Below are 27,960 nucleotides of genomic sequence, written 5' to 3'. Positions count from 1 at the left end.
TTCTTTAGCCTTGCCTTCCCAAGTACCTGAGATTGTGGTTAGATACCACAAATCCTATATATCTATATTTTATCAATGAGATTACCTGTACTTTTCCATTTTTAGTATCAAGGCTTTCTTTTCAGAATGTTTTGTAGAATTCATGGCACTTGGGCCTGAAATTTCTGTTGTTGCGAGATTTTAAACTACTGTTTTATTTTCTTTAACTGATTTGGCACCGTTCAAGTGTTTTATTTATTTGACAAGGCACATTTTTTTCTGGGAAATTCTCCACTTTACCTCTATGATTTATGGCATTGTTTATAATATTCCCTTATATTTTAGATATATTTATTGCTCCTTATCATGTCCCCTGTTCACCTGTTTAATTTAAAATATTTTCTAATTTCCAGTTACATTTTGTATTTGACTATTTAAAAGCATTTTTAAAAATTTCCAAACATAAAAGTTTTCTGGTTAACCTCTGTTGTGGATTGATTTTTCCTCCTCCCTCCCTTCTTTCTTCTTTCCTTCCTTTTTTTAATTTGACCCTAGAGAAAATGGTCTATGTAGTTTTTTTTCTTTATGAGTATTGAACCCAGGGGCACTTTACCACTAAGCCACATCTCCTGCCCTTTTAGTTTTTTTATTTTGAGCCAATTCTCACTATGTTGCCAATGCTGTCATTAAAATTGGGGTTCTCCTGTCTTAGCCTCCCGAGTTGAGTTGCTGGAATTAAAGAGTTATTTTAAGAGATATCATCAACTTTTGCAAATGTTTATGTGCCCATGAAAGCTCTGTGTATTATGCATTTTTTAAGTTGTAGGTTGTTCATTGTTAAGTTTATTACTTTTCTTTAAATATTTTTAATCCCAATTTATTGTTTACTGCTTTTTACAGGCACTGTACATGTATTAAAACTTGACATCATGATTTTAGATTTATGCATTTCTCCTTGATTATATTTGAATTTTAATGAGGCCTAATACTTTTCTTGTTTTTCTGGCCCAAACTTTTTTTTTAATTGCTTTTATTTTTTAAATATATGACAGTGGAATGCATCACAATTCTTATTATACATATATACCACAATTTTTCATATCTATGTTTGTATATAAAGTATGTTCACACCAACTCATGTCTTCATACATGTACTTTGGATAATGATGTCCATCACATTCCACCATCATTGCTAACCCCCTGCCTCCTCCCTTTCTGGCCCAACCTTTCTGTTCTTGTTCTTTTGTTATTCATGTACCCTTCCCTTCTAGATGCTTCTTATGTACATAAAACTGAATTGTGTTCTTTAAATTCTGATTGAAAAGTCTTAACATGAGATCTATCATCTTACCAGATTTTTAAATATATAATCTAGTATTGTTAATTTTAGTGATATGTTTTATAGTAGATACATATGATAGATGTATCTGAGATCACTTCTGTCCAAAGAACAGCATTTAGAAATTCTTTTGAGGTTCTACTAGTGACTGGCTCTATAGAACTTCTTCTGAAATTTTATTTGTTATGTGTTTTTCTTAAAATGTACATGTGTATATATGTACACTTATAATATTGGCAGTAGTTTTCATTCAGCATATTGAGGACATTGTGCCTTGTATTGTTTAAGAGAATTCAAAATAAACATTTTTTCGCTTTTTCAATATTTACTTTTCCTAAACTTGAGGGTTTTCTCTTTGTTTCTACTCTTTTGACTTTCTCTATGCTGATTTCTAACTCTTGAATATATTTCTTTGGATCGATGTGTTTCAGCAGTTCCAAAATGTCTTGATTATTTTCAATTTAAATATTACCTTTTCACATTTTAAGTTCTCTTCAGGAATTTTGTTTAAACTTTGCATGTAATCTTCTATGTACCTTTACATATTTTCAAATTTCTGTGCTACTTTCTTAATATTCATACCCTGCATCCTCCAGTTTACTTATTTTCTTTTCACCTTTGCCAATCTCTTAAGCTTTCTTATTTCAATTGATATGTTGTCTGTTTCTATAAATTATAGCTGTTTGGTTCCTTGGAATTCCATGGAATTTCCCTTTGCAGATATTCATTTTTTTTTTAATTAAAGAGGAGATATTTCCTTGTCCTTTCTTTTTTTTTTTTTAAGAGAGAGAGGGAGAGAATTTTTAATATTTAGTTTTTAGTTTTCGGTGGACACAACATTTTTGTTTGTATATGGTGCTTAGGATCGAACCCGGGCCGCATACATGCCAGGCTAGCGTGCTACCGCTTGAACCACATCCCCAGCCCATCCTTGTGCTTTCTTTTTTTAAAAAATATGTATTTAATTGTTGATGGACCTTTTTCTTAATTCATTTATTTACATGTGGTGCTAAGAATTGAACCCAGTGCCTCACACATGCTAGGCAAGTGCTCTACACAGTCTTAGCCCCCAGATACTCAATCTTGTATTTTCCTTTTAAACATTCTTTTACAGTTTGTATCTGATAGTTATAATATTTTAAGCCTTCGAGAGCCTGTTCCTACAATCTTGCTTTTGCCTGTTGTTTTGTGTGTTAACAGTTTATTTTCTTGGTATATTTTCATTACTTTTTATTTCAACGTTTGTTTTGTTTTGTTTTTCCCTCTCATTTATCTGAAACCTAAGATATAGGTATATTTCCATAAGAAGGGTATTGCTCCACAATACTAACTAGGGGCATTTGCAGTTAAATGGAGTTTGGGGTTTTCTGAATCAGAATATATGAATTTAGGATATTTGTTGAACCATCAGTTTTTTACTATAAATTCTCAGATAAAATTTTTTTCTCCTTTTATGTGTTATCAAAAAACACTGTTCTCCAAAATGAGATGTTACATTTACTAGTTATTTAGCCTGTACCTGAGGATGTAATCCTTTAATGTCCCACTATATGAGTTGTTTCACTTTGATTCTTTCCATCAGAACTCCTATCAAGAATGCAGACAGAACAAGACTCATAAGAGAAAAAGTGATTTTCATATTTCTTTCATATTTTGAATTTGTGCTGTAATTATTTTTATCCTAATAGTTTCCTAATGCTTCATAAATTTCCACGTGCCTTTCAAAATGTGTCTTTTTTGGGGGAGTGTATATGTCTTTCTCTTAGCTTTTTTGGCATAAGATTTATATGAATAATATTGTTATCATAATCAGAACTTATATATTATTCATTTAAAGTAGTTTCTTCCTTTGGGTGATTGGGAGAGTGTCTGTGTAAACAGTAAGTCATAGCATTGAACTTTTTAAAATTTTTTGGTTTTTAGGGAAATGAATGATTTTGAAACTTCCACAATTTTTGGCGTCATTTGCATGTTTATCTTTTTTGTAAGTTCATTCATGGATTTAGATTTTCTTGGGACTACTTGAAAGCATCAGTTGCAATTAATGTAGATATCTATATAAACTTTGAGGAAATGCAACATAACTCCCCACCCCTTAAGTATGGCTGTCCATAGTATCTTTTTAAGGAATACAATAAGGAAGAAAGGGAGAAGCGTTACTATATAGTAAAGAAAATTGACAAATATCACCTCACCTGCATGATTAAGATTAATTAAGATTAATAATCAGAACTGTTTAGTCATGGTGATCTTTGATTTGATATGATAAACACCACACTTTTTCCTTTTGGTCATCCACTCTACCAAACTGCAACAGCAACAAAACAAATAGAACATAAACCCTATCTAACAATGAGTAAAACATCAAAGAAAACAAATTAGAGGATATTGAGTAAAATGCATAACCTCTTATTTTTAAAACTTTTGTGTCATCAAAAAACAAGTCTGAAGTAAAATCATAAATGAAAGAAGAGATATTAAAACGGATACCCCAGAAACAGAAACAATCATAAGAGACTACTATAAATAATCACACACCCAATTCTCCAAAGAATTGGATATCGTAGAATAATGAATGAATTTCTCAAACTGTGCCATCTAACAAAACTGAGTTATGAAGAAAGAGAAAATCTGAACAGACCTAAATTAATTCAGTAATAAAGAAAGAAAAGTCCAGCACCAAATGGCTGCACTGATGAAGTCCACCAAGTATTTAAAGAATAATTAATACCAATTCTTTTTCTCAATCTCCTCCAAAGGTTTGAAAAAGCTGAAACACTTCCAAACTGATTTTTATGAGGGCAGTATTAACCTGATATCAAAGCCAGACAAAGATATCAGGGGCGGGGGGGAACTACAGGCCAGTATCTCTGATGACTGTGCAAAGTAATTCTCAACAAAAGACTAACAGACCAACTTTAGCAGCATATTAATGCAGTCATACCATCACAGTCATGTAGAATTTATCCATGAGATACAAAGATGATTTAGCGTATAAAAATTATGTGGTACACACTCCAGTAATCGAAAAAAAGATTGAAATTACATCATCTCAGTATTTGAAGGGAAAATGATAAAATTCAACAGCATTCACATTAAAGAAAACAAACCAGGAATAGAAATAAATTACTTCAAAGTAATTAGCCATATAGAAAAAGCTCACAGCTCACATTATACTCAATAATGAAAAACTAAGTGTGTATTCTTTAAAATCAAGAATAAGTTGGGAATGCCCACCATTCCATACTTCTATTCTACATAGTACTGGAAAACCTTTCCAGAGCAGTTAGGCAAGAAAAAAGAAATAAAAGGCATCTATTTCAGAAAAGAGGAAGTAAAATTGTTCCTGATTGAAAATAACATATGAGTTTATGTATAGAAAACTATAATGGGGTGGGAATATAGCTCAGCCTTGGTTCAATCCCCAGCAACACCAAAAAATATCATAAATATATATAAAAAATTAAAATGACTGTGCAGAAAACTGTTAGAGAGTTGATAAATGAGATTGCCAAAGTAGCCAGATACAAAATCAACATGTAGGAATTAGTTGTCTTTCTATATGCTAACAGGAAGTTAGGAAAGCAGTTCCATTTGCAGTAGCATGAAAAAGAATAAAGTATATAGCAGTAAACCCAGAAAGTAAAAGACTTATTCACTGAAATTGTAAAACATTGATGAGAGAAATTCAAGACAACACAAACAAAATGTAAAGGTATCCTATATTTATGTATTGGAGAAATCATAAATATATTCTATATTTATGGATTAGAAGACTTAATATTGTTGAAATCTTTGTGCTTCCCAAAGTGATCTACAGATTTGATGCAAATCCTATCAAAATCCCAATGTAATTTTTTTTTTATTTTACAGAAATGGAAAAAACAAGTAATGGAATCATAAAAGATGTTGATTAGTCAAATTAATCTTGAGAAAGAAGAACAAATCTGTAGGCATCACCCTTCCCAATTTCATAATATTATTACAAGAGCTAAAGGTTTAACTTAATGGTAGAGTACATCCTGCCATGAAACTTTGGATTCAGTTTTCACACCTCCTGTCCAAACAACAATAAAATACAAAATCACACTAAGTAAGTCAGAATGGTATTGGCATAAAGGACAGAATAGCTCAGAAATAAATCCACCCATATGTGGTGATGTAATCTTTAACAAGTGTCAAGGGTGCACAGTGGGGAAACGAAATGGTGTTGCGAAAATTATCTATAAGCAAACAAATGAAATTGGAACCTTAATCTTACATCATATATAAAAATTCACTAAAAAAAGATTAAATGCTTACATATAGGACACAAGACTAAAACTATAGGAAAACAGGGAAATCTTTATGACATCATTCTTAGCAGTGAAATATAAACTCAAAAGCTTATACAGAAAAGGCAACAGTCAACAGAGTGAAAAGGGAGCCTATCCGATGGAAGCTAATATTTGGAAACCATATATCATATTCTGGGCTGATATTCCAAAGTATGTAAGGGACTCCTTTATCAGAGTAACAGAAAAACCAATAACCCAATTACAAAATGGGTAATGGACTCAAATAATAATTTCTTTAAAGACCACACAAATGCTTTTCATGGGAATATGAAAAGATGCTTTTCATCACTAGTGATTAGGGAATGTAAATCAAAACCACAATAAAATATCATTCTCACATCTGTTGCTGAATCTTACTAGTAAACAAATAAAACTAAAGACAGCCAACCACACACTTGTGATCCCAGCTACTTGGAAAACTGAGACTGGAATATTGCAAACTTGAGATCAGTTTTGGCAACTTAGTGAGATCCTGTCTCAAAAAATAAAATAGTCTGGGGTATAATTTAGTGGTAGCGTGCTTCTGGGTTCCATCCCCAGTTTTACAAAAAATCAAAAAAAAAAATAAATAAATAAAAGACATGTATTTGCAAGGATATGGAGATATTAGAACTTTACATATTGATGGGAGTAAAAATGGAAAATAGAATAGAAATTACTTTAAAAGTTAAAAATGAAATCAGTACCTTGATATCTATATCCCCAGGTTCATTGCAATATTATTCACTATAACTAGGGTGTATATAGTAGCAAGTGTCTGTTGAAGGATGAATGGGTAAATGTAAAGAATGGAATAATACTAAGCCTTAAAAAAGAAGGAAATTCTGCAATATGTAACAGCATGAATGGCAGTGGATGACATTATGCCAAGTGAAATAATATAGAAGGACAAATATTGCACAATTCCAGTTATATGAGTTATGTAACTCATAGAAGCAGAGAGCAGAATGATGATTATCAAGGACAGAGATAAAGAGAAAATGGGTAGTTGGTTGCTTAACAATGCATATAAACGTTCAAGAATGCTAAATGAGTAAATTTTAAGGATCTGGTGTACAACTTTATGCCTATGGTTAACCCTATTGTTTTGCACACTTAAAAATTTGTTTGATTTTAATAAAAATAAATGTTTTCAAGTCTGAGAAAATATCACACTGTATAGCAGCTTATACAGTATAGGTAGACTTGAAAAGTATCACCTTTTGTGATATTTTGGATGGGATCCTAGAACAGAAAAATTGAAATTAGGTAAAAACCAAGGAAATACAAATAAAGTATAAATTTTAGTTGTTATTAGCTTTATCAATATTGGCTCATTATTTGTGACAAATATACCATAATGATGTTAGATAATAGCAGAAAGGGTACCTGGATGTGATTGATATATATGAGAACTCTGTACTCTGTCACTTTTCTTTCAACTTAAAACTATGATAAAATAGGAAGTATATTTTTAAAAAAATATATTATGAAAATTTGGTGGTTGAAAGAAAATTCCCTGAGACTAAAATATTAACAAATGCATCCAGTTAATGTCTTTCTCATTAATCACATACATAAATGTTGGACAAAGTACAATAAGGTATTCTAGGTAAAAGATGAGTTAAGAAAATTTTAGCGCCACTAGGTAAAAGATGAGTTAAGAAAATTTTAGCGCCACATGAAAAAAATTGTGTGAGAAACTTTTAAGAAGTATACTTGATGTAATTTGGGACCTCTGTTCATAGAACTTTTTAAATTTTTTTAATATATAGATGAACACAATACATTTATGTATATATGTATGTATGTTTGTTTGTTTATTTGTTTATGTGTTGCTGAGGTTCGAACCCAGTGCCTCACTTCTGCTAGGCAAGCACTCTCCCACTGAGCTACAACTGTAGCCCTGTTGACAAGAGCTTTGAAGCACAGGTTGAAGGAATAGTACTCAGTTATCTGTTTGCAATTGGGGATGGGGGGGCACTATCAAAATATCTTTTTTTTTTTTTTTTTTTAAAGAGAGAGTGAGAGAGGAGAGACAGAGAGAGAGAAATTTTAATATTTATTTTTTAGTTCTCGGCGGACACAACATCTTTGTTGGTATGTGGTGCTGAGGATCGAACCCGGGCCGCACGCATGCCAGGCGAGCGCGCTACCGCTGAGCCACATCTCCAGCCCCTATCAAAATATCTTAATCTCAAATATTTACATCTTAAATTGTGTAACAAGTGAAATATACAGTATTATTTAATAAACAGGATACTTCATAAATAGACATTTGTTTTTTAATTGATTTATTCTCTGTAGCATTATAGGCAAGTTTTTTGTCTGTGTCTTTTTTATTCCAGCTTAGAAATGAAACTTGGCTCTCCATTTATCTCATATCATTTTACTCATGATTTCATTTATTAGAAGGAAAAGTTCAGCCTTTTCTTTGTTTTCCTGACTTTATGTTTCCATACCATATTATGAATGATATTAGCCTTCTCTAGAAGCTGTGGCCATTTTATTTCTGCTGTCAGTTTTGTACAACTAAAATTCTTGGGTTAATACTTTCCTTTTATGCCTATTTATTATCTTTCTGAATTGTCAAATTCTTTTAAGAATTTAAAGAAAGGTCCCCAAATTTGGAGCTTTCTCTAAAATAGGTACTTAGGAATCAATGTGCCCTGCTGTCTTTAATCATAATAGTATTAGTAATAGAGCTGAGGTAGCAGACATTTTAAAAATATTTTCTTTTCCTCACTATCATTTCTTCTGATTCTTGTCCTATATGAATAGCATTAGTTTTGAAGATGAGGATATTTAATAATACAGCTTGAAGGTTTGGTGAATCTTCGAGTATCTTTGAAAGGAATAGATCTAGGACAATGTTTAGTTTTGGCCATAAACTATGTTAGTGTGGGTAAACCACATTCCAAAATTTGATATCCTTATATTTACTAAAGTTATCTGTTCTTGGTGTGGACGGAATGACCCTATCAGTCTTGAAAGATTAGTAAACACATACTATGTACTAATAAGTGATTTATCTTTTTTGAGTGTTTAGTTTTATGTTTTGCTTATCTTTTACAAAGGGAGAATATATTTATTTGTTTTCCAGGGATTGATACAAAGTGCAGGCTGCCATCTAGAGACAGGCTTATCACTGTAGATATAATCACAACGCTCTCTGTTTTTAAGGCATTCTAATGAATTTGCAAGTTTTCAAAAATATTCTTTATATAATAATTTGTGAGATAATCCCCCAATTTTTTCATGTACTACCCAGACAGATTACATGTATCTCAAGATATTTATAATTGAAATGCTCATTGGAAGGTAGTCAAAGTGTATTCCTTTTCTCTAACATTCCCCCAGTACTCATTCTCAGATCTTAAGAAAGATTTATATAGACACTGAATTACTAGGTCACTAAAGTCCTGCATTTTTTGTAAGCATTTGTTTCTTTTAGTGAATCCTAAATTTTAGTAGTCTTGACACTTATCATTTCCTAACCAAGATTTACTCTGGCAATTCATCCATATTTATTTACAATATTTTTGCATCTTATTTTGAGTTATAATCTGTTCTTTACAAGATGAAGTAAAGTAAAAATGAAACAAAAAAGGAGGCTGAAAAAAGAGATGTCTTCTCATGTTCTTAGGTTATCTTTGGTAACATACCACATTAGATTTCACTTATGAAAATTCTGTATTTAAAGCTTTAAAATAAAAAGTTGATTCATACATGGAATGGTTATTTGAAATGTGTCTACTATTCAGAAGAGTGTTTATGCTAGGCAGTGTTAGCATATTTCAACCATACCCAGGTTTTGGTAAATTTGTTATATCATAAAAGCCATAAACCTAAGAGGTTGTTATATTTTGATATTTTGAACAAGTAGTTTTGCTGCTGAGTTATGTTCTGCCAGCTTCTACTTCTACCTGTACCTATTTCTACTTCAGACTAACATTGCAGAATAGGGGAAAGGGAGAATAAAATTGAGTAAGGAGGATAGGGTAAGACAGTTTTCTGCGCCATGTAGTTCATTTTTGTTGGGGCATGGGGGTGCATTTTGCTGGTTCCTTCTTGGCTTTTGTGAAAATTACTTCTTCATTCACTTAACTTATCCCTGTGATAGATAATAAGGGTTTGGACAAGGGTAGTTATTGTTGGACCTGGTCTCTATTCTGGAAGCTATAGGTCTGGATGGTAGAAAAACTGTTGGAAATAACTTTGCCTGTTCCAGGGTTTATAAATAAATAAGTATGAAGAAATAGGAAAATAGAGAAACAACTATGTCTCATTCTCCAAACAGTATTAACCTGGGAAAGTTCATATATAGAAATTTGGCTTCCAGTAGAGCTCTAGTTAGAAACTAGAGCTTTTAGCTTGATTCCAAAATTGACAGAATAATTTATCAAAAAATAAATAGCCTCTTGTTTCTGGACCTTTTGGCTAAGATCAAAGGTAAAAATGAGTGACCAAAGGAGGGGAACCTACTAACTGAAAACCTTATGTGCTGTAGACATAATGTAAGATACTTTATATTTATTATCTCATTTAGTTGTCTTATCCTTGTTTCTTTAACTGATTTTTTTTTAATTCCTCCTGTATGTTAAGTACTATTCTAGGCATTAGGAATTACAGTAGCACCTCTGCTGTGCAGTGGTACCATCACCACTTAAAATGTCAAGTTGAGGATGTAACTTAGTGGTAGATTGCCAGCCTTTCATTCAAGAGGCCCTGGGATGGATCCCTCACCACCAGCACCACACACAGAACACATGACTGAGTGCAGAGATTCTTGTTTAGAATAAATAGCAAGAAATTAAAAATGAAATAAAAATAAAGATTAGAAATTTGTAAATTCTGGAGATCAATAAACTTTTCCATTGTAATATGTCTTAGTAACTGGTGGAACAAAGAATTAAACCCTACTTTGAGTCATTCCAAAGATTCTAAACCACTCTTGAGGATTCTTCTCTATGTTGTGTTTACTATACCCATAATTGCAGTCTCTTTTAATTGTCCATAATCGATAATTATGCAAGCCAATGTTTTCCAGCCCTATTTTCATATTGCTTTCAATTTTATCTTTTGTGTCCTGTGATACCATGTAAGTAAACGCATAATTCTGCATTTCTGGCAAACTTGTTTTAAACATTCTTCCCCTGCCCACTAATGAGGGCATGTTGATAGTGACTACACAAATGCCCCATAGGCAAGGTTTTTGTTTTTCCTCTTTGAAAGTGGGGATTGAATCCAAGGATGCTTTGTCACTAAGCAATATCTCTAGCCTTTTTATTTTTTGAGACAAGATCTCTCTCAGTTGCTTAGGTGCTTGCTAAATTGCTGAGACTGACTTCAAATTTTTGATCCTCCTGCTTCAGCCTTCTGAGCTGGCATTATAGGTATGCACCACTGCACCTAGCACCCTTAGGCAAGGTTTAAGAACTGTCTGATAGTCAGATTTGTTTTTAACATTTCTTTGAAATGGCTTTATGCATTAATTTGTTTGAGTAATATGTTTGCATAGTTCATTTTTTTTTAAATGCAAAGGATATGCAGTGGGATGTCGTCCTTCATCCCTGAGCCTCAACTACACTTTGTTGTTTCCAGCAACCAGTTTTGGCAGATACTTGTGTATCTTTTCAGAAATTTTTTAATGGTGCACAGACATGTATCACTATCTCTCCTTTAATGTGTGTGACTTGTATCCTACAGAACTTTCTAGAATAGTCAAGCTTGATTGTATTTTGACAGCTCCTTGGATTCCATTGCGTTTCACAGTCAATAAAGAATAGTGGTTAGTTATAGCCAGTCTGCCTGCACAGAGACAACAGATGAGCTACTGACAAACAACTCTTGCAAGTTACTAAACTTTTACATGCCTGAGTTTTATGATCTGTAAAACTGGAAAAATAATAGCAATTCTTCATAGGATTGTTGTAAAGGTTAAATGTGTTAACATGAAGTGCTTCTTAGGAGTGAGTAAGCCCCAAGTTGCTGCTACCACCACCATCATTATTTTTTCTATTATTCTTTTATTTAATTCGATATTTATGGACATTTGAGTTTTTTATTCCTTTTTTTCTATTACAAATAATACTCAAGGAATAACCTTTTACATTCTTTATTTTGCACATTTATGGATGCTTTGCCATAAATATAATCTCAGGATCAAAGAGTATGTAAATTTTGAAATTTTGATAGACATTTCTAAAATCGCATACCACAGAGGTTTTACCAAGTTATGCTTTTACACAGCAGTTTAACAAAATTTAAATTCTTAAGTATTTGATAGTAGCTTTCTACTATTACTTCTAATTCTGGGATTATTTGTTAGAAATGGCAATTTCACAATTCTCTATCTTATTGGAAATATTATCTTGTCAAGACTGCCTGTTCAAACAGCCTTTTATGTTTTTATATAAATTATGTATGTTGGTAATTTATTTTTTCAGCATTCTCATAGATAGCTTGTTAGTGTTTAAGAGAATGGAAGATGATGCTCTTTCCCACTCCTTATTTTCAAATATTTATTTCTTTGAATGTATATAATTTCACATCTTTGTCTTTATCCATAATCTTATGATAAACTTCTATTAGAAAATGTGTACCTTTGAGACCAAAAATGTTTAGTCAAGTGAGATTAGCTCTTTGTGTACTAGTCCTGAATCACAGCACTTTTTTTTTTTTTGAACCTTCTCAAAGAGAGCTTAATAGTAAGAGGGAAGAGTAAAAGATGTTAGCTGTTTTTCAAATAACTGAAGGAATGAAAAGATTAATAAGTGGTGGTCTCTGCCATACATTTCTTTTACAGATGTTCACAGAATACAGTGGAGGAATATGATGATATAAAAATCAATATAATGAACAAATGCTTTAAATAGAAAAGAGTACCACTATGAAAGCAGGACTATTTGGTATATCAACTAAGAGATGACTGGTATTAGGAAACAGTTTTAGTAGAGTCACAGGATCCAGCTGGAAAAGAATGAATAGTTTGAAAGTAAGTAAATAGACTTATCTTTGGAATAGTCATTGTAGCAGCACAAGGATTTTCCTCTTAAACAAAAAATTCAGTATTCAGTTTTTGTTTTCAAAGTTATGTTTTTATTTTATTAGTAATGTGTATTTGTAAATGAGTCATCAGTCACCTTCAAAGGTGTTAAGCTTGAGGTTGTCTTTTCATAGTGCTTTCAGTACTAGTTACCATTTTGTTCCTTCTTGTTTTATTACACTAAATTAATGGAGGAAGATAGTCCTCCCTTTATGAACAGATATAACTAGTTTATTCAAAATATAATTAAAACTATATGTGATGACTGCCATAGTAGTCATGAAAATAAGAGTTAAGCATTATTTACAATTGAATTATCTTAACAGTGACATTTATAGTTATTACTGAAATCATAAAATTAGCACTGTCCTTTTTCTTAGAATTAAAAAAAAACAGTTTACCAAGACATTAAAATTTACACATTTTAAGTGTGTAGATTAATGACTTTGGGCATTAATTTCTTTTTATTGCTTAGTAGTAGTACCCCATAACTTAATTCTTCTATTGGATCTCTATACATATATTTTCTGTGATGGAAGAGACTTAATTTGTATAAATTTGCAGTGCCTTTTCATTTACAAGTCTTTTCTTTTCATCAGTGTGTTTGCATTTCTGAAGACTAAATTCCTAGGAGTATAATTCCTGAGCCATTCATGAAAATATCCTTGATATTATGGCGTTACTATAACCCCTTACCTTTTAGTATTTAAAAGAAAATTTATAATTCTTTTAAAATATGGATTTCTCTGGAAATTAATATTGAAACTTCTGAGAAGTCTCTAATAGTTGTTCTGTTTAACAGACAACCACAATACTTTTTAAATAGCATTAATGAGCCAGATGTGGTGGCACACACATGTAATCCCAAGGACTCAAGAGGCTGGGGCAAAAGGATTGATTGGTGAGACTCTGTGTCAAAATTGAAAATAAAAAGGGGTGGGGATGTAACTCATTGACAAAGTACCCTGGTTATTCCTCAGTACCAAAAAAATAAAGTAAAATAAAATGTGGAATAATTTAAAACATAAAACTAATCCTTTATTATCTCTGTTTCTGTGATTTCAGAATTTGTGAGCAGCTTAGGTAGGGGGATTCTGCCCTACCATTTCTCTTAAAAAGTTGTAGGCCAGGGCTGCTGTTACTTAATTCTTGTCTAGTATATCTACACTTATTTACGTGTCATTTGCCTCTGCATACTGCCCTGAGTATATTTATATTGTGACTTCCCCCAGAACTTAAAAAAACAAAAGGAGTGATACCAGGCTACTTCTATGATCTGGTTTCCAAGTTACACACAGTCACTGCCTCCTTATTCTATTTGTTAGATAAGGTTTACTAAATTCAGCCCATTGTTAATAGGAGTACATTAGGCCCTGAATAGCAAAAGGTGGGAGTTATTGGCTAGGAAATCATCTTGGAGGTGGACTACCAAAGGTATTAAATTAAAAATTGTCAGAATGTTTAAAATATATTAATGTGTATTTGAATAATTCTGAAAGGTAAAAACTCTTGAGAAAATGATATATTTTTATATAGGTTTTGGGACTCTGAAATGAATTAGTGCCTTGTTTTTCAAAGTCCAGGGAGAAATGAATGGAAAAACAACAAAATGTTCACTATGTATCTCTTTGGGGACTGGGGTACTAAAGAATGAACCTGGAAACACTTTTCCACTAAGCAACATTCCCAACCCTTTCATTTTCTATTTTGAGGCAGGGTCTGGCTAATTTACTATGGCTGGCCTCAAATTGAGATCTTCTTGCCTCAACCTCTGAGTTTCTTGGATTTTAGGCATGTGCCACTACACTGTATCTTAATAAAAATTAGCAGCAAATACATTTTATAAACTGTGGTTTTTTTCATTTCTAGGGGTACACTACATAAGCCGTGCACCTAAATTGTACTCAATCTCAGGATAAAAATCTACTGACATTATTACATGTATTTTTAGATTAATGCAGAAATACTAATTAATTGTTATACTGAATTAAAGAATTCCATTTGTTTTTCCGATTTAGACTGGCTATAGAATAAGATTTCTGCTTACTCACAAAAGTGACTTATGAAAACTTTTTGCACTATTTTTGAAAAGCAGTCATGGAAAGGCAAATTCAAATAGTTGAAAACTAAAAAGAGTTCATTAGTTTGGGTTCAAGATCCTTCAACTTCATTTCCATATGGTTCCAGATTGTTTTTGCCATGACTTTGATTCTAAAAATTTTTGTAAGATATTTTTGAAGTTACTTACTTTATGTATTCTTTTTTTGAAAAATAATAATATATATTAATTGGGCCAATTAATGGGTTTCAATATGACGTTTTTCATACATGTGTATATCATGCTTAGATCATAACATCCACCAGCCCTACTACCTTGTCTTGCTCTCCTGTTTCTTTCCCTCCTCCTTGTCTCATTCTCCTTCTCTATAGCTCCTTTCTACTTCAGGGTCTACTTTTTTAAAAATTAGTTTTCTCATATAAAAGAGTACTTGTACTTTTATTTGGATCTGCCTTATTTTGCTTAACATGATTGTTCTCCACTTTCATACATTTTCCTGCAAATAATATAATTTCATTCTTTTTTGACTGAATGAATCTCCATTGTGTATATAGACCATATTTTTTTAAAAAAAATCATTCATCTGTTGATTAGCACCTAGGCTGACTCAACATCTTGGCTATTATGAATATTGCCACAATAACCATGGGTATATATGCTATCATCTGTAGGCTGATTTTATTTTCTTCAGGTATGTACAAAGGAGTATTATAGCTGGATCATATGCTAATTCTACTTTTCATTTTTTGAAGAATATCAATACTGTTTTCCCTAGTGACTGTACATACATGCGTACCAACAGTGTCTAAGGATTCTCTTTACATTCTCACCAACATTTGTTACTTTATTTATCATGTCCATTCTGACCCAAGGACTGGGAGATCGAGGAGATGTAATTGCAGTGCAGTTTTATCTTATATTTGCTTGTTGACTAACAGTACTGAGCATTTTTTTTATATATTTACTGTTCACTTGTATTTGGCAAGTGTCTATAGATCACTTATGGTTTATTGATTAGATTACTTTTGTTAATTTTTTTTAATTCTTTATTCTGAATACTAATCCTCTGTTAGATGAGTAACTGTCAAAGGTTTTCTCCCATTGTATGGTTGTCTTTTTACTCTGTTGATTGTTTTCCTTCGTCACGCAGGAGCTTTTTAATTTGATGCGATTCCACTTGTCAATTCTTGCTTTTATTTCCCTAACTATTGGAGGTCATTTCCTGGGCCAGTATCATAAAAGTGTTTCCCCTTTCAGACTTCCATGTCTTACATTAAAAGTTTTGATCCATTTTGACTTGATTTTGGTGCTAGTCATTTGTTTGTTGACCATTTGTATTTCTTATTTTGAGAAGTGTCTGTTCAGTTCTCTTGCCCATTTATTGATTTGGGTTATTTGTGGTTTTGGTGTTAAAAGTTTGTTACTAGGAGAGATGAGTATCCAATTTTAATCTTCTGCATGTAGGTACCCAGTTTTCCAGACACCATTAATTGAAGAGGCTTTTTCTACCCCTCCAACATGTGTTTTGGCACTATGTCAAGAATTAGATGGATGGAGAGATGTGGGTTTATTTCCAGGTCCTTTATTTTGTTCCACTTATTTATAGCAGTTTTTTTATTTTTTTAATCCTCAGGGAGAGTATAATCTTTTTAAAATTTTTTTTACTTTGTTCTAATCAGTTGTACATGATAGTAGAATGGATTTTAATACATTGTACACAAATGGAGCACAATGTCTCCTTCCTCTGGCTGTACGTGGTGCAGAGTTACCCTGGTAATGTACTAATTACATTAGTAAGTTAATCTAGTTCCACCATCCTTCATCTCCACAACCCCTCCCCCAACTCCCTTCTACACAATCTGAAGTTTCTTCATACTTCCCCACACACTCCCCCCCCTATAATGATCAGCATCTACTTACCAGAGAAAACATTTAACCTTTGGTTTTTTGGGTTTGTATGCCATTTTTCTCCCTCCAAGATTACACTGTTTTTGTTACTGTGGCTATATAGTATATTTTGAAATCTAATGTTATGATGCATCCAGCATTGCTCACTTTGCTATGTATTGCTTTGGCTATTCAGCATTTTTTGTATTTCCAAATGAAGTTTTGGCTTGCTTTTTTCTAGTTCTATGTAGAACTAGACATTTTGGTGAAAATTGCATTGAATCTTTAGATTGCATTTAGTAATGACTATTTTAACAGTATTTAATTCTCCCAGTCCCTATGGACAGGTATTTTCATCATCTAGGGTTAGCCTCATTTTTTTTTTCCTTTATGAGGGTATTGTAAATGGGATTGTTTTCCTGATTTTTTTTCCTCAGTGAGTTCATTATTGTTTATAGAACAGGTACTGACTTTTGTAAATTGATTTCCTTTTTTTAAAAATTTTTTTTAGTTGTTGATGGACCTTTATTTTATTCATTTATTTATATATGGTGCTGAGAATAGAACCCAGTACCTCACACATGTGAGGCAAGCACTCTACCATTGAGCCATGATCCCAGCCCTTGTAAGTTGATTTTCTATCTTAATACTTTGCTGAATATTTTTATAAATTGAAAGTCTTTGGGTTTCATTTTTGGGATATTCTTAGAATTATATTATGCAAACATAATTTGGCTTCCTCTTTTCCTATTTGTATTTCTTTTATTTTTGTCTTTTATCTGATTTATTTTACTAAAATCTTAATTACTATATTGAATTAAAGTATGAGAGTGAACACCCTTTTTTTTTTTTTTGGTCCTGATTTTATAGGAAATGCTTTCAATTTTTCCCCATTTCATATGATGTCAGTTATGGGTTTGTCAATATAGCCTTTTATGTTAAAGTATGATCTTTCTGTACCCAATTTTTTCAGGGCCTTTTGTCATGAAGGGATGTTGAATTTTATTAACGGTCTTTGTTGTATCTATTGAGATAATTATGCAGATTTTATCCTTGATTCTGTTTATGTTTATTTTATTCTCTTTATGTTCTGTATTATGTTTATTGATTTATATATGTTGTATATATAATATATGTGTTATATGTACATGTATATATAATATATATGTTATATATTAAATACTTGAATTCCTGAAATAAAGCCAAATTGATCATGGTGTATGACCTTTTTAATGTGTTACTGAATTCTATTTGCAAGTGATTTTAGCTAGCATATTTTCATCTGTGTTCATCAAGGATGTTAGTTTATAATTTTCTTTTTTAGTTGTGTGCTTATGAGGTTTCAGTAGCAGGTTAACACTACCTTGTAGAATAAGTTTGGCATTGTGGAATGAGTTTGGAAGGGTTTCTTCCCTTTTTTATGTAATATTTGAGCAGTGTTGGTATTAGTTCTTTAAAAGTCTAATAAAATACAGCAGTAAATCTGTCTGGTCCTTGGCTTTTCTTTGTTGAGAGACTTCAATCTCATGGCTTGTTGCTGATCTTTTTAATTTTAAAAATATTCTCCTGGTTCAATTTTGAGTGTTATGTGTGTTTAGAAATTTGTCTTTCTAGATTTTCCAGTTTAATAACATAATTTAAATAATAATTCATAATAATCAGTATTGACTTCAGTGATGTTGTAATTTGTTTTTGATTTTGTTTTTTTGTTTTTTTTGAGAGAGAGAGAGAGAGAGAATTTTTTAATATTTATCTTTTAGTTTTTGGCGGACACAACATTTTTGTTTGTATGTAGTGCTGAGGATCGAACCCGGGCCACATGCATGCCAGGCTAGCGCGCTACCGCTTGAGCCACATCAGAAGCCCTGTAATTTGTTTTACAACTTCTTTGTTGTAATTTCTCCTTTTTCACTAATAATTTTATTTATTTGGGTCCTTTCTCTCTTTTCTTTCATTATTTTGCCAAGGATTTTTCAGTTTTTTTATCTTTTATAGAATCAACTCTTTTTTTATTCATTATTCTTTTGTATTGTTCTCTTGGCCTCTATTTAATTTTTTTCTGCTCTGATCTTCTTCACTTCTTTCCTTTTATGGATTTTGGAGCATTTTTCCCTCCCACCTTGTTTCTCTGAGACCTTGAGATGCATTATTAGGTTATTAGAGGTTTCTCTGTGCATTGTAGACTTTCCTCTATTAACTGCTTTTCCTGAATCATAGATTCTGATAACGTTGTGTTTTCATTTTCATTTTATTCTAGGAATTTAAAAATTTCCACCAGATGAGAAACTGATGCCCCTCCTATTTTCTTCTGTGACCACTCTTCATTCAAAGTTTATTCTCTTTCTCTGTGTTGTATAATTTCTATAGTTCTTCTTGCTGTGTGTTAACAATTTCATTCCATTATGATTTGATAAGGTGCAAGAAAATATTTCAATTTTTAAAAAAAAATTTTTTTTCCCTCTGATTCTGAGGATCAAACCCAGGAACAGACTCTACCCCTTAGCTGTGTCCCCAGATCTTTTGTTGTATTTTGTTGTATTTCTGTATGTGTTGCCCAGGCAGTCCTCAAACTCCCAATCCTGCCACAGCCTCCCAAGTAGCTGGTAGTACACATCTATGCACTGCTCCCAGCTTCGAATTTGTTAAGACTTCTTCTGCAGCCTAAAATATGTTCTACTTTGGGGAAACCTTTCATGTTTTGATGAAAACAATGTGTATTTTGTTGGAATTGTGTTGATTATTCTATAGATGTCTGTAAGTCCAGTTTAACTCTGACGTTTCTTTGTTGATTTTTTTTTTTTGTCTTTATTGATTAGCTGTCTTTTGGTGAGAGTAGGGTATTAAAATCACCCACCATTATTCTTGGGACTTATATCTCCCATTATGTGCAGTAATGGCTTTTTAATGTAAAATAGGATGCTCTTATGTTCATTGCACATAGATTTGCAACCATTATATCTTCCTAATTAATGGATTATTATCTTTATTAATATGAAATGACCTTCTTTGTCTCTTTACCAAATTTGGCTGTATGTCTGTTTCATCAGATATGAATATAAGTACTCCTTGCTTTTTTAATTCCATTTTCCATCTTTTCACTTTCAGTGAAGTTAGTCTTTCCTAGTAAGGTTACTTTTTTTTTTTTACAAGCTGTTGTTCCTTGGATTACTTTGAAGATTCTACATTTATTTGTTTTTCCCTTATTCATCTTAGTCATTAATGTTTGATTCTATCGTAGTTCTTATTTGCTTATCTTCTAGTGAGGTTAATTCTTCACTGTGTTCTCATGATTGCTTTTATCTTTCTTTTCTGGATTTAGGATTCCTTTAAGTATCTTCTGTAATGCTGCTGTAGTGATCATTAATTTCTTTAGTTTATACTTGGAAAGATTTTATTTTTCCTTTGATTCTGAAGGAAAACTTTGCTGGATATAGTTGTCCAGTCTGCATTTATTTTCTTTTCAGGATTAAAATACATAATTCCATGCCCTCCTGGCCTGTAGAATTTCTGCTGTGAAATCTGTTGCTCTTTTATATCTGCCATAATTTATATATGACTTAGCATTTTTCTCTTGCAGCTTTTAATACTCTTTCTTTGTTCTGTATTTTTGGCAGATTAACTATTTGTCATACAGAGGTTTTATTTTTTTCTTAAGATATCTCTTTGGGATTCTAAATCTTCTATAGCTGGATATCTATTTCTTTCCCAATATTTAGGGAATTGTCTGCTATTATTTTACTGAATAAGTTTTGTGTACCTTTGCATTGTAACTCATCTCCATTGTCTCTTCTGCTATGTTTGATCTTTTAATGATGTCCCAAACGTCTTGTATATTTATTTTTTTTCTTTTTATTGCTGTTGGAATGTGATACTTCATCAACCTTGTCTTCAAGCTTTGGTGATATTTTTTCCACTTGAACTAAGCTGTTGGTGAGGCTATCTACTGAGATTTTTATTTGACTTACTGAGCTTTTCGTTTCCAAGATTTGTTTGGTTCTTTTTCAGAATCTCTCTCTTATTGAAGGGCTTTTTCATTTCCTGCATTGTTTTTCTTTATTCATCCAACTATTTATTTTATCATCTTTGAATTAGTTGATTCTTTTTAAAAGTTGATTCTTTGGCTTTTCATCCCCTTTGTTATCTTTGGAATCACTTTCTAGATAGTCAGGAGCTTTTAGAGGAACCATGTTTTATTGTTTTCTTATTTCTTGTATTTCTCTGTTAAAATTTTTGCATTTGTTGGGAAGCATATCTCTTCCATCATGTTGTGAGGGTCTTTTAGTAAACAGACTTTTTTTTGATGATATGCTGACGAGTATTAGTTTGTATTGGAATGTTGCACTTAGCTCCAAATGGACTTGGTGGTATAATTTCTTTGTGATTTCTGTGTTTAGTGGATTTTGACACAGTTGTACCTTGATAGAGACTCGGGCTTGATTTTTTTGTAGGTTTCAGGAGAGTAGGATCTATTTAGTAGTTCATGCAGGTGTCATGTTGACAGTGGAGTATTAGAGATGTACACTCTGATGACTCCCCTAGTCTTGTCCACAGTGTGCAGTCTAAAAGGTTCTATGAGAGTGACTTAAGGGAAGCGAGATCCTTTGAAGGTCTTCTTTCTCTATACTTATCATCTAGTTCATTAGATATTCAGATTTTTAAAAAATGTCTGAAGAAGTTTGAAGTTCCTATATAAGAGGTGTGGTATCCAAAAGAGTTGTTATTTATGGGTGCTGTTATTATACTGAATGTCCAGGAGAGGGACTTTAGATTCTTGTAACCCTGCCAGATTATTCTGGCTTAGGATATTTTTCTCATACATTCTTGACTAAGTTTTCCCTAGAGTAGGTTGTGGTTTCTCTCAACAGGCGTGGTGGTGTAGCTGAGTGGCAAAATACCTGCCAGGTACTTGAGTTGCCAAACATGAATTCTCAGAATAACTTAGAAGAAAACAAATAACAGTAACAACAACATAAAACACAGTAAAAAACAAGTAAAAGAAACAATAGGGAAGTGTAAAAAAATAATATAGAATTGATTAAAATGTTAAAAGTTGATAAAGGTAAAATTAATAAAACAATAATAGTGAAGAAGGAGAGACAGGGAGGAAAGAACAAAGAAAAATTTCAAACAAAGGAGAAAAATACATAAATCCAATTAAGGCGTAGAAGAAAACAGCTGTAAACAAAAATGAGAAATAAAATTAATAATAGACGTTAAAATACATGGGGGAGAGGAAGCCAAAAGTTCCTTCTAGCCTGGTACTTGAGTTGAAGATTCTTTCCTCAGCTTATGTGTGTCCCATCTAAAACCTGTTGTTTCCTGTCAGCTCACATTAAACAAATTGAGTGGTATTCAAGCTGTGCTTTGTGTTTCTTACCAGGCAGGGTCAGGGAATGTTGTCTGTGCCAGCATTGTATTCTCTCCACAATTTTTTTGTATGTGCAACCAGGTGTGTGGTGTATGTTGGAGCCTCCACAAACCCTTCTTGCTTTTAGCAGTTTTGTTATAGATTTATATGACAAAACATATAAATCTATGAACATGAATGATGTTCTGCATAACTTATTGGCTTTTGTAACACTGTAGTCAATACAGTTTATGTGTATATAAATATGAATGGTTAGTCATTTAAAAATCTAATTTTAATTCTTTTAATTGTTTAATTTTTTGAATGTCAGTTTATACTTATCCAGGGTGCTATGAAACAATAACTAACAAAATAGGGGTTGATAAAATAAATACAATAAATGTATTACATATTTATCTGTGAGAACTGTTTCAAATTGATAAGATTATTCATAACCTAAAGAAGTTTAACTTTGATGGACTGATGTTAAATTAGGGTTTTTTTTGGTTTTTTTTTGTTTGTTTGTTTGTTTTAATTTGGGTGATTTTAGGAATGCCTGCCAGAGACAGATTTTATTTGTGATAATTAGAAATTTAATTCAGATTTCCTCTTTAATTTTTAAAAATCTTTGAAAAATTAAGCTTATATTTTAGTGAGTAAACTGTCTTCAAGATTATTTTTATCATTAAAAAGATAAAGTCATAATACAAAGTAAATACAGTCACAATACAAAACTTTCCCATCTTTTTTTTTTAATATTTATTTTTTAGTGATAGGTGGACATGTGGTGCTGAGGATCAAACCCATTGCTTCACACATGCTAGGCGAGTGCTCTACCACTGAGCTCCAGCCCCAGCCCTCCCATCTTTTTTAATCTTTTAAAATATTTTTTTTCTTCTTCCTCTTGGATATAGGGAATTTATTATTTATACTTGATAAATTGATATTGATAAATTCAGCATCCTGTAAATGAAGTACCAAGTATGTACCAAGTAACTAAGTAACTAAAATGTGCTTGAATATGATTCTATTTAAAAAGATAAGGCAGATTTCAGTTTTACAGTATCAATTTTCCAATTAGTAAATTAAATTTAATGTGCCAATATAGTTATTTCATTTGTGTGTTTTTTTGTTTTGTTTTGTTTTGTTTTGAGGTACTGGGAATTCTACATCTGAACTACATCTCTAGACCTTTGAAAAATGTATCAATCTCATTTATTTATTTATTTACGGATGGTACTAGGGGTTGAACCCAGGGGCATATACCATGTAGCTATATCCCTGACCCTTTTTATTTTTAGACTTTTAGTTTAAGATAGGCTCTCTCTAAGTTGCCCAGTCTTACCTTGAACTTGCTGTCCTCCTGTCTCAAACTTCCCATTAACTAGGATTGCAGGCATGTGCTACTAAGCCCAGCACCGCCCTCCCCCCACCTTTTTTTCTTTTTAATACTTTGAGACAGGGTCTTACTAAGCTTACCAAACTGGCCTTAGACTTGTGATTCTCTTTCCTTAACTTGAATAGCTGGAACTTTTACTGGCCCATTACTCTAAATGAAGGGCACACTTTTTTGACTTCTAGAAACTATTCTATTGTTATGTGCTCTTTCTTTAAAAAAAATATATAGTACATTTTTGGGGCTGGGGTTGTGGCTAAGCAGTAGAGCTCTTGCCTAGCGTGTGTGAGGCTCTGGGTTCGATCCTCAGCACCACATAAAAATAAATAAATACAACAAAGGTATTGTGTCCAACTACAACTAAAATAAATAAATAAATATTTTAAAATATATAGTATATTTTAAAGACTCTTCCCTCTTTTTATTTTTTCATTTTTTAAAAGCATAAGACAAGACAATAGGATTTTTTCAAGTGGAGAGAAAAGAGACAGATCACTTGTAAGGTGAGAGGGACCCTATAGGAGTTACTCCACTCTTTTCTTAAATGTGATTTGAATTGAAGTTGATAATTACTGACAAGAAGTTTGTCAGATTATAATTATTTTTGGATTTATTCTTAGAGTCTTAATTTTGCAATTTTTTTAAAACTTGAATAGAAAAAAGTCATGTTTAATTATTCTCTGTATTCCAGATTGATTTTTGAATTACATTTCAGTTTCTTTAAATTATGTTGATTTTTAATGCAAGTTTTCAGCTAAACTACATTTGTTTTTCCTTATCAGTACCAGTGGTAAAATTTACATGACCATATTTCAGGTAAAATCAACTAACGAAGAGAGAAGTATTATGAAGGAATAAGATGAAAAAGTAAATTTTTATTTCTTGATAATTATGTAGAACTTAGGAGTTTCTTATTTTCAGAGAAAACAGGTATGGATTATATCAAGGGACATTTTAGTTTACTGAAGAACATTCTGATGATAAAGAATATCAGAAATAGCCACAAGAGAAATATGATCTCTATAGTTGGAGATTTTTAAGACAAAGGCAGCTAGCTGTATGTCTAGATATCACTAGTGTATGTTTAATTAGTCTCTTCTAGTACAAACTTATGTTTTTTGTCTTTGTCTTCTCCTTCCCCAACACTCTTTCTCTGTACTTATCATCTAGTTCATTAGATATTCAGATTTTTTAAAAATATCTGAAAAAGTTTGAAGTTCCTATGTAAGAGGTTCCTTTAGAATATATGGTATAAGAATTTGAGAAGGAAAGAGAAAAACTATAAATTTTTTTAATTTTTCAAACAATGATCAGATTAAATTTTATGTTTAGCATGAGATAGATAAAGAATAACTGTAAAATCTGTTGTTTCACAGGTACTGTGAGAATAGAGATGTTTCGAAATATGCAGAATGCAGAAATCATCAGAAAAATGACTGAAGAATTTGATGAGGTATAGCATTCCAATATTTATGCAGATTGCCTACTTATACTTTTAAATTGTTAACATGTTGATTATTTCAAGTTTTGTTTTGATTTGGTGTTTACTGTAAGAGAAGATATATATTACTTATTTATATTAAATATCAATCCATGCTACAAAATTAATAACTTTGGGGATTTGATTACATAGTGTGGAGGTAGCATTAACTAATGTCTGATGATTGATAAGGATAAGAAAATTAATATTATGAAGTAGAAGTTCATTCTTGACTTTTATTCTTGAAAACTTTCTCAAATTCCCAAATTTATAAATGCATCTCCAACACTTTTCTTCTGTGGAATGCTAGTCCCATTAAATGCTTTAGAGGAAAAAAGGTTCAGAGGTCAAAGAAATCTGAACAGGGTTCCATATTATACCTTTCTTAGTATCAAAGCACATTTTAGTTTTTAAGATTCCTCGTGAAGAAAAATCGGCTTAACTTTATATGACTCAGAATTTTCCAGTTATTTGAAACAGAACGTTCACTGCCATCCTATGTCTACTTGTGTGTATATGTGAAACTTAAAACTTCTGTTTTGGACATTCTACTTCAGGGTATTCTAATTTTCATTTAGAATACATGTTTTGTTTTTTTCTTCATAATCCCCTTTCCTATTTTCAGTGAAATATTGTCTCAAACAGTTTTTACATGGATTGTAAATGCTGAAACATTTTCACTTTTACTTTTATATTTATGCTATGGGGCACTGCTAATTGCAGTTTTAATATTCTTCCTTTTCATTTAAATATGATTTCTATTTTCTGGCAGATGTTCCTTTTTCTTGACTTTCAACAGAAAAGATTGCTTTTGTCCCCCCTCTTGGGTGTAAGCTTAGCCTTTTTTTTGTTGTTGTTATTGTTACTAATTTTCAGTTGAATAAAGTAGTACAAACGCACCATAAAACAAATACACTCAAACATACATAACATCTTGGATGTCTTTCTCATCAGTTGTTCACCTTCTATAAAGCAAGCTCAGACCAAAAATATTTTTTTTTTTAAAGAGAGAGTGAGGGGGAGAGAGAGAGAGAGAGAACTTTAATATTTATTTTTTAGTTATCGGTGGACACAACATCTTTATTTGTATGTGGTGCTGAGGATCGAACCCGGGCCGCACGCATGCCAGGCGAGCACGCTACCGCTTGAGCCACATCCCCAGCCCCAGACCAAAAATATTTTACATGTGATTCTTTACAGAAACATTATGCTAGTGTCTTTTCAACTATATTAGTACCATGTTAGGAACTTTACATTATGCTCCATTCATATGTATATCCAAAATTCCTTGTTCTCGATTTTGTAATCCCAAAAGCCTTTGACATTGTAAAGTTTTTTGGTTTTTTTTCCCACTTAGGTAAGGTTATTTACAGTTTTGATTTCTGTCAGCCAGTGTGAGTATATGTTTTACTTAATTCTTGACTTGGTACTAGTCAGATTTCTTTCTTACAAATTCCTGAGATAAACCTATGAAAACGAAAGTTTTGGAAGTTTCAGTTTATGATCTGCTGACCCTGTTATGTTTGGGGCTGTGGTATGGCAGCAGTGCATGGCAAAAGCATTTATCTCATGTTGGGAGCAAAATAAAGAGGAAGAGGCTCACTTTCCCTTTAGGGGCATGCCTCCACGGACCTAAGAGCTCTGTCTAGGCCCCACCTCTTAAAAGATTCTACATCCTCCCAACAATACCAGTCTGGGAAACAAGCCTTTAAAACAGGAACATTTAGGAGACATTGCAAATACAAACTGTAGCAAATATTCCTGGAAATATTTAATTAGAAAGGCATGCCACAGATTCTGTTTGGATTGTGTTGGACTATAAGGCATTTGAACTTACATGAAGTTAACTTTCTAAAACTAACAAACCTGGATTTTAATATATTACTGTTGGGCTTCTTTTCATCAAAAAAATAAACTGGTTATTTCAAGAGCTTGTATGTGCCAAACAGAAGGTAACAAAATCAAGTTAAGGTGTAATTGGGAAGTTGCTTCATCAGCTGCCAGAATGATTGTACTACACTAGACTTGTATCAAAGGTGATTCAGATCTCAAATTAAAATGTATTGTGTATCTTGGACCTTAAGAATATTAACACTTGATGAAAAGATTATTACAAGTTTTTGAGATAGTAGTTCCCAACCTTTGTTGCATATTGGTGTTATCTGGGTATCTTTAAAAAGTACCTGTCTCTGCCACATCCCCAGATATTCTGATTAATTTGTGAAGTGCATGATCTGGGCATGAGAATTTTTAAAAGTTCATCAGGATTCTAACAAGACATCAAAGTTTGAAATTACTGGTTTAAGGTAAATAAAAAGAAGAAAGCCAAGAATTAAATTATTAAAACCCTTCACGTGTGAGAACAGTTAGAGGGGGAAACAAATGAATATATTGTAAAAATGAATGTGATAATAAGAAATTGTTACTTTTGTTTATTTATTTTTGGTAGTTGGTATTGAATGTGGGGGCACTCTAGCACTGAGCTATATCCCCAGCCCATTTTATTTCTTAATTTTGAGACAGGGAGTGTCTTACTACATTGCCAAGGCTGTCCTCAAACTTCTGATTCTCCTACATCAGCCTCCCATAAATTTCTGGAATTACAGACCTGCACCACATCCAGCTCAAGAAAAAATCATTACTTTTGTACTAAGTTTAAACAACTAGAAGAAGATGAGAAATTCATGGAAATAAAGGTCATGATATGCCAATACGGTCATATATTCAAAATATATTAAAAGGTAGTTAACTGTTACCAAAAGTGATAATCGATACATAGCAAATAAAATTATTTTAAAAGGATATATTTCATTTCTCTAAATATTTTTTCCAATATTTGAGATAGTGATGTAATCAAAGATTGCTTTTTTTAAAAAAAAAATCATTTAAATCTTTTTCCTTTTTGGTTGTACAACTGTTTGGGTACACTAGGAATGTGTTGATTTAGAGCAGAATTATTTATTAGATTATCTTCTAAGGCCATCTATTTTATCTTCAGTAATTTTAGGAAAATATTATTCTTTTTTTTTACTCTGTATATTCCCAAGAACTTGGGTTTAAATACTTGTATATTACTAGATATACCATATTTGATTTTTTTTCCCTTCAA

At 32.0% G+C, this 27,960-nt stretch overlaps 1 protein-coding gene across 4 annotated transcripts in view; it reads left to right on the top strand.

Annotated features, from left to right (window-relative positions):
• Stag1 (STAG1 cohesin complex component) overlaps positions 1–27,960 on the top strand; it is a 372,311-nt gene that overhangs the window by 186,809 nt on the left and 157,542 nt on the right. For 3 of the 4 annotated variants that reach the window (XM_077795277.1, XM_077795281.1, XM_077795278.1), the window contains one exon: positions 24,748–24,824. The exons of the other annotated variant lie outside the window; for it this stretch is intronic. In XM_077795277.1, the coding sequence (XP_077651403.1) occupies positions 24,748–24,824 (77 nt within the window). The remainder of the gene's footprint in view (positions 1–24,747; positions 24,825–27,960) is intronic. 4 annotated transcript variants of the gene reach the window in all.

Source organism: Urocitellus parryii, chromosome 2 (assembly GCF_045843805.1).
Source record: "Urocitellus parryii isolate mUroPar1 chromosome 2, mUroPar1.hap1, whole genome shotgun sequence".
NCBI lineage: Eukaryota > Metazoa > Chordata > Mammalia > Rodentia > Sciuridae > Urocitellus > Urocitellus parryii.
The sequence above is the reverse complement of the archived record's forward strand: the minus strand, read 5'-3'. Positions and strand labels throughout refer to the sequence as shown.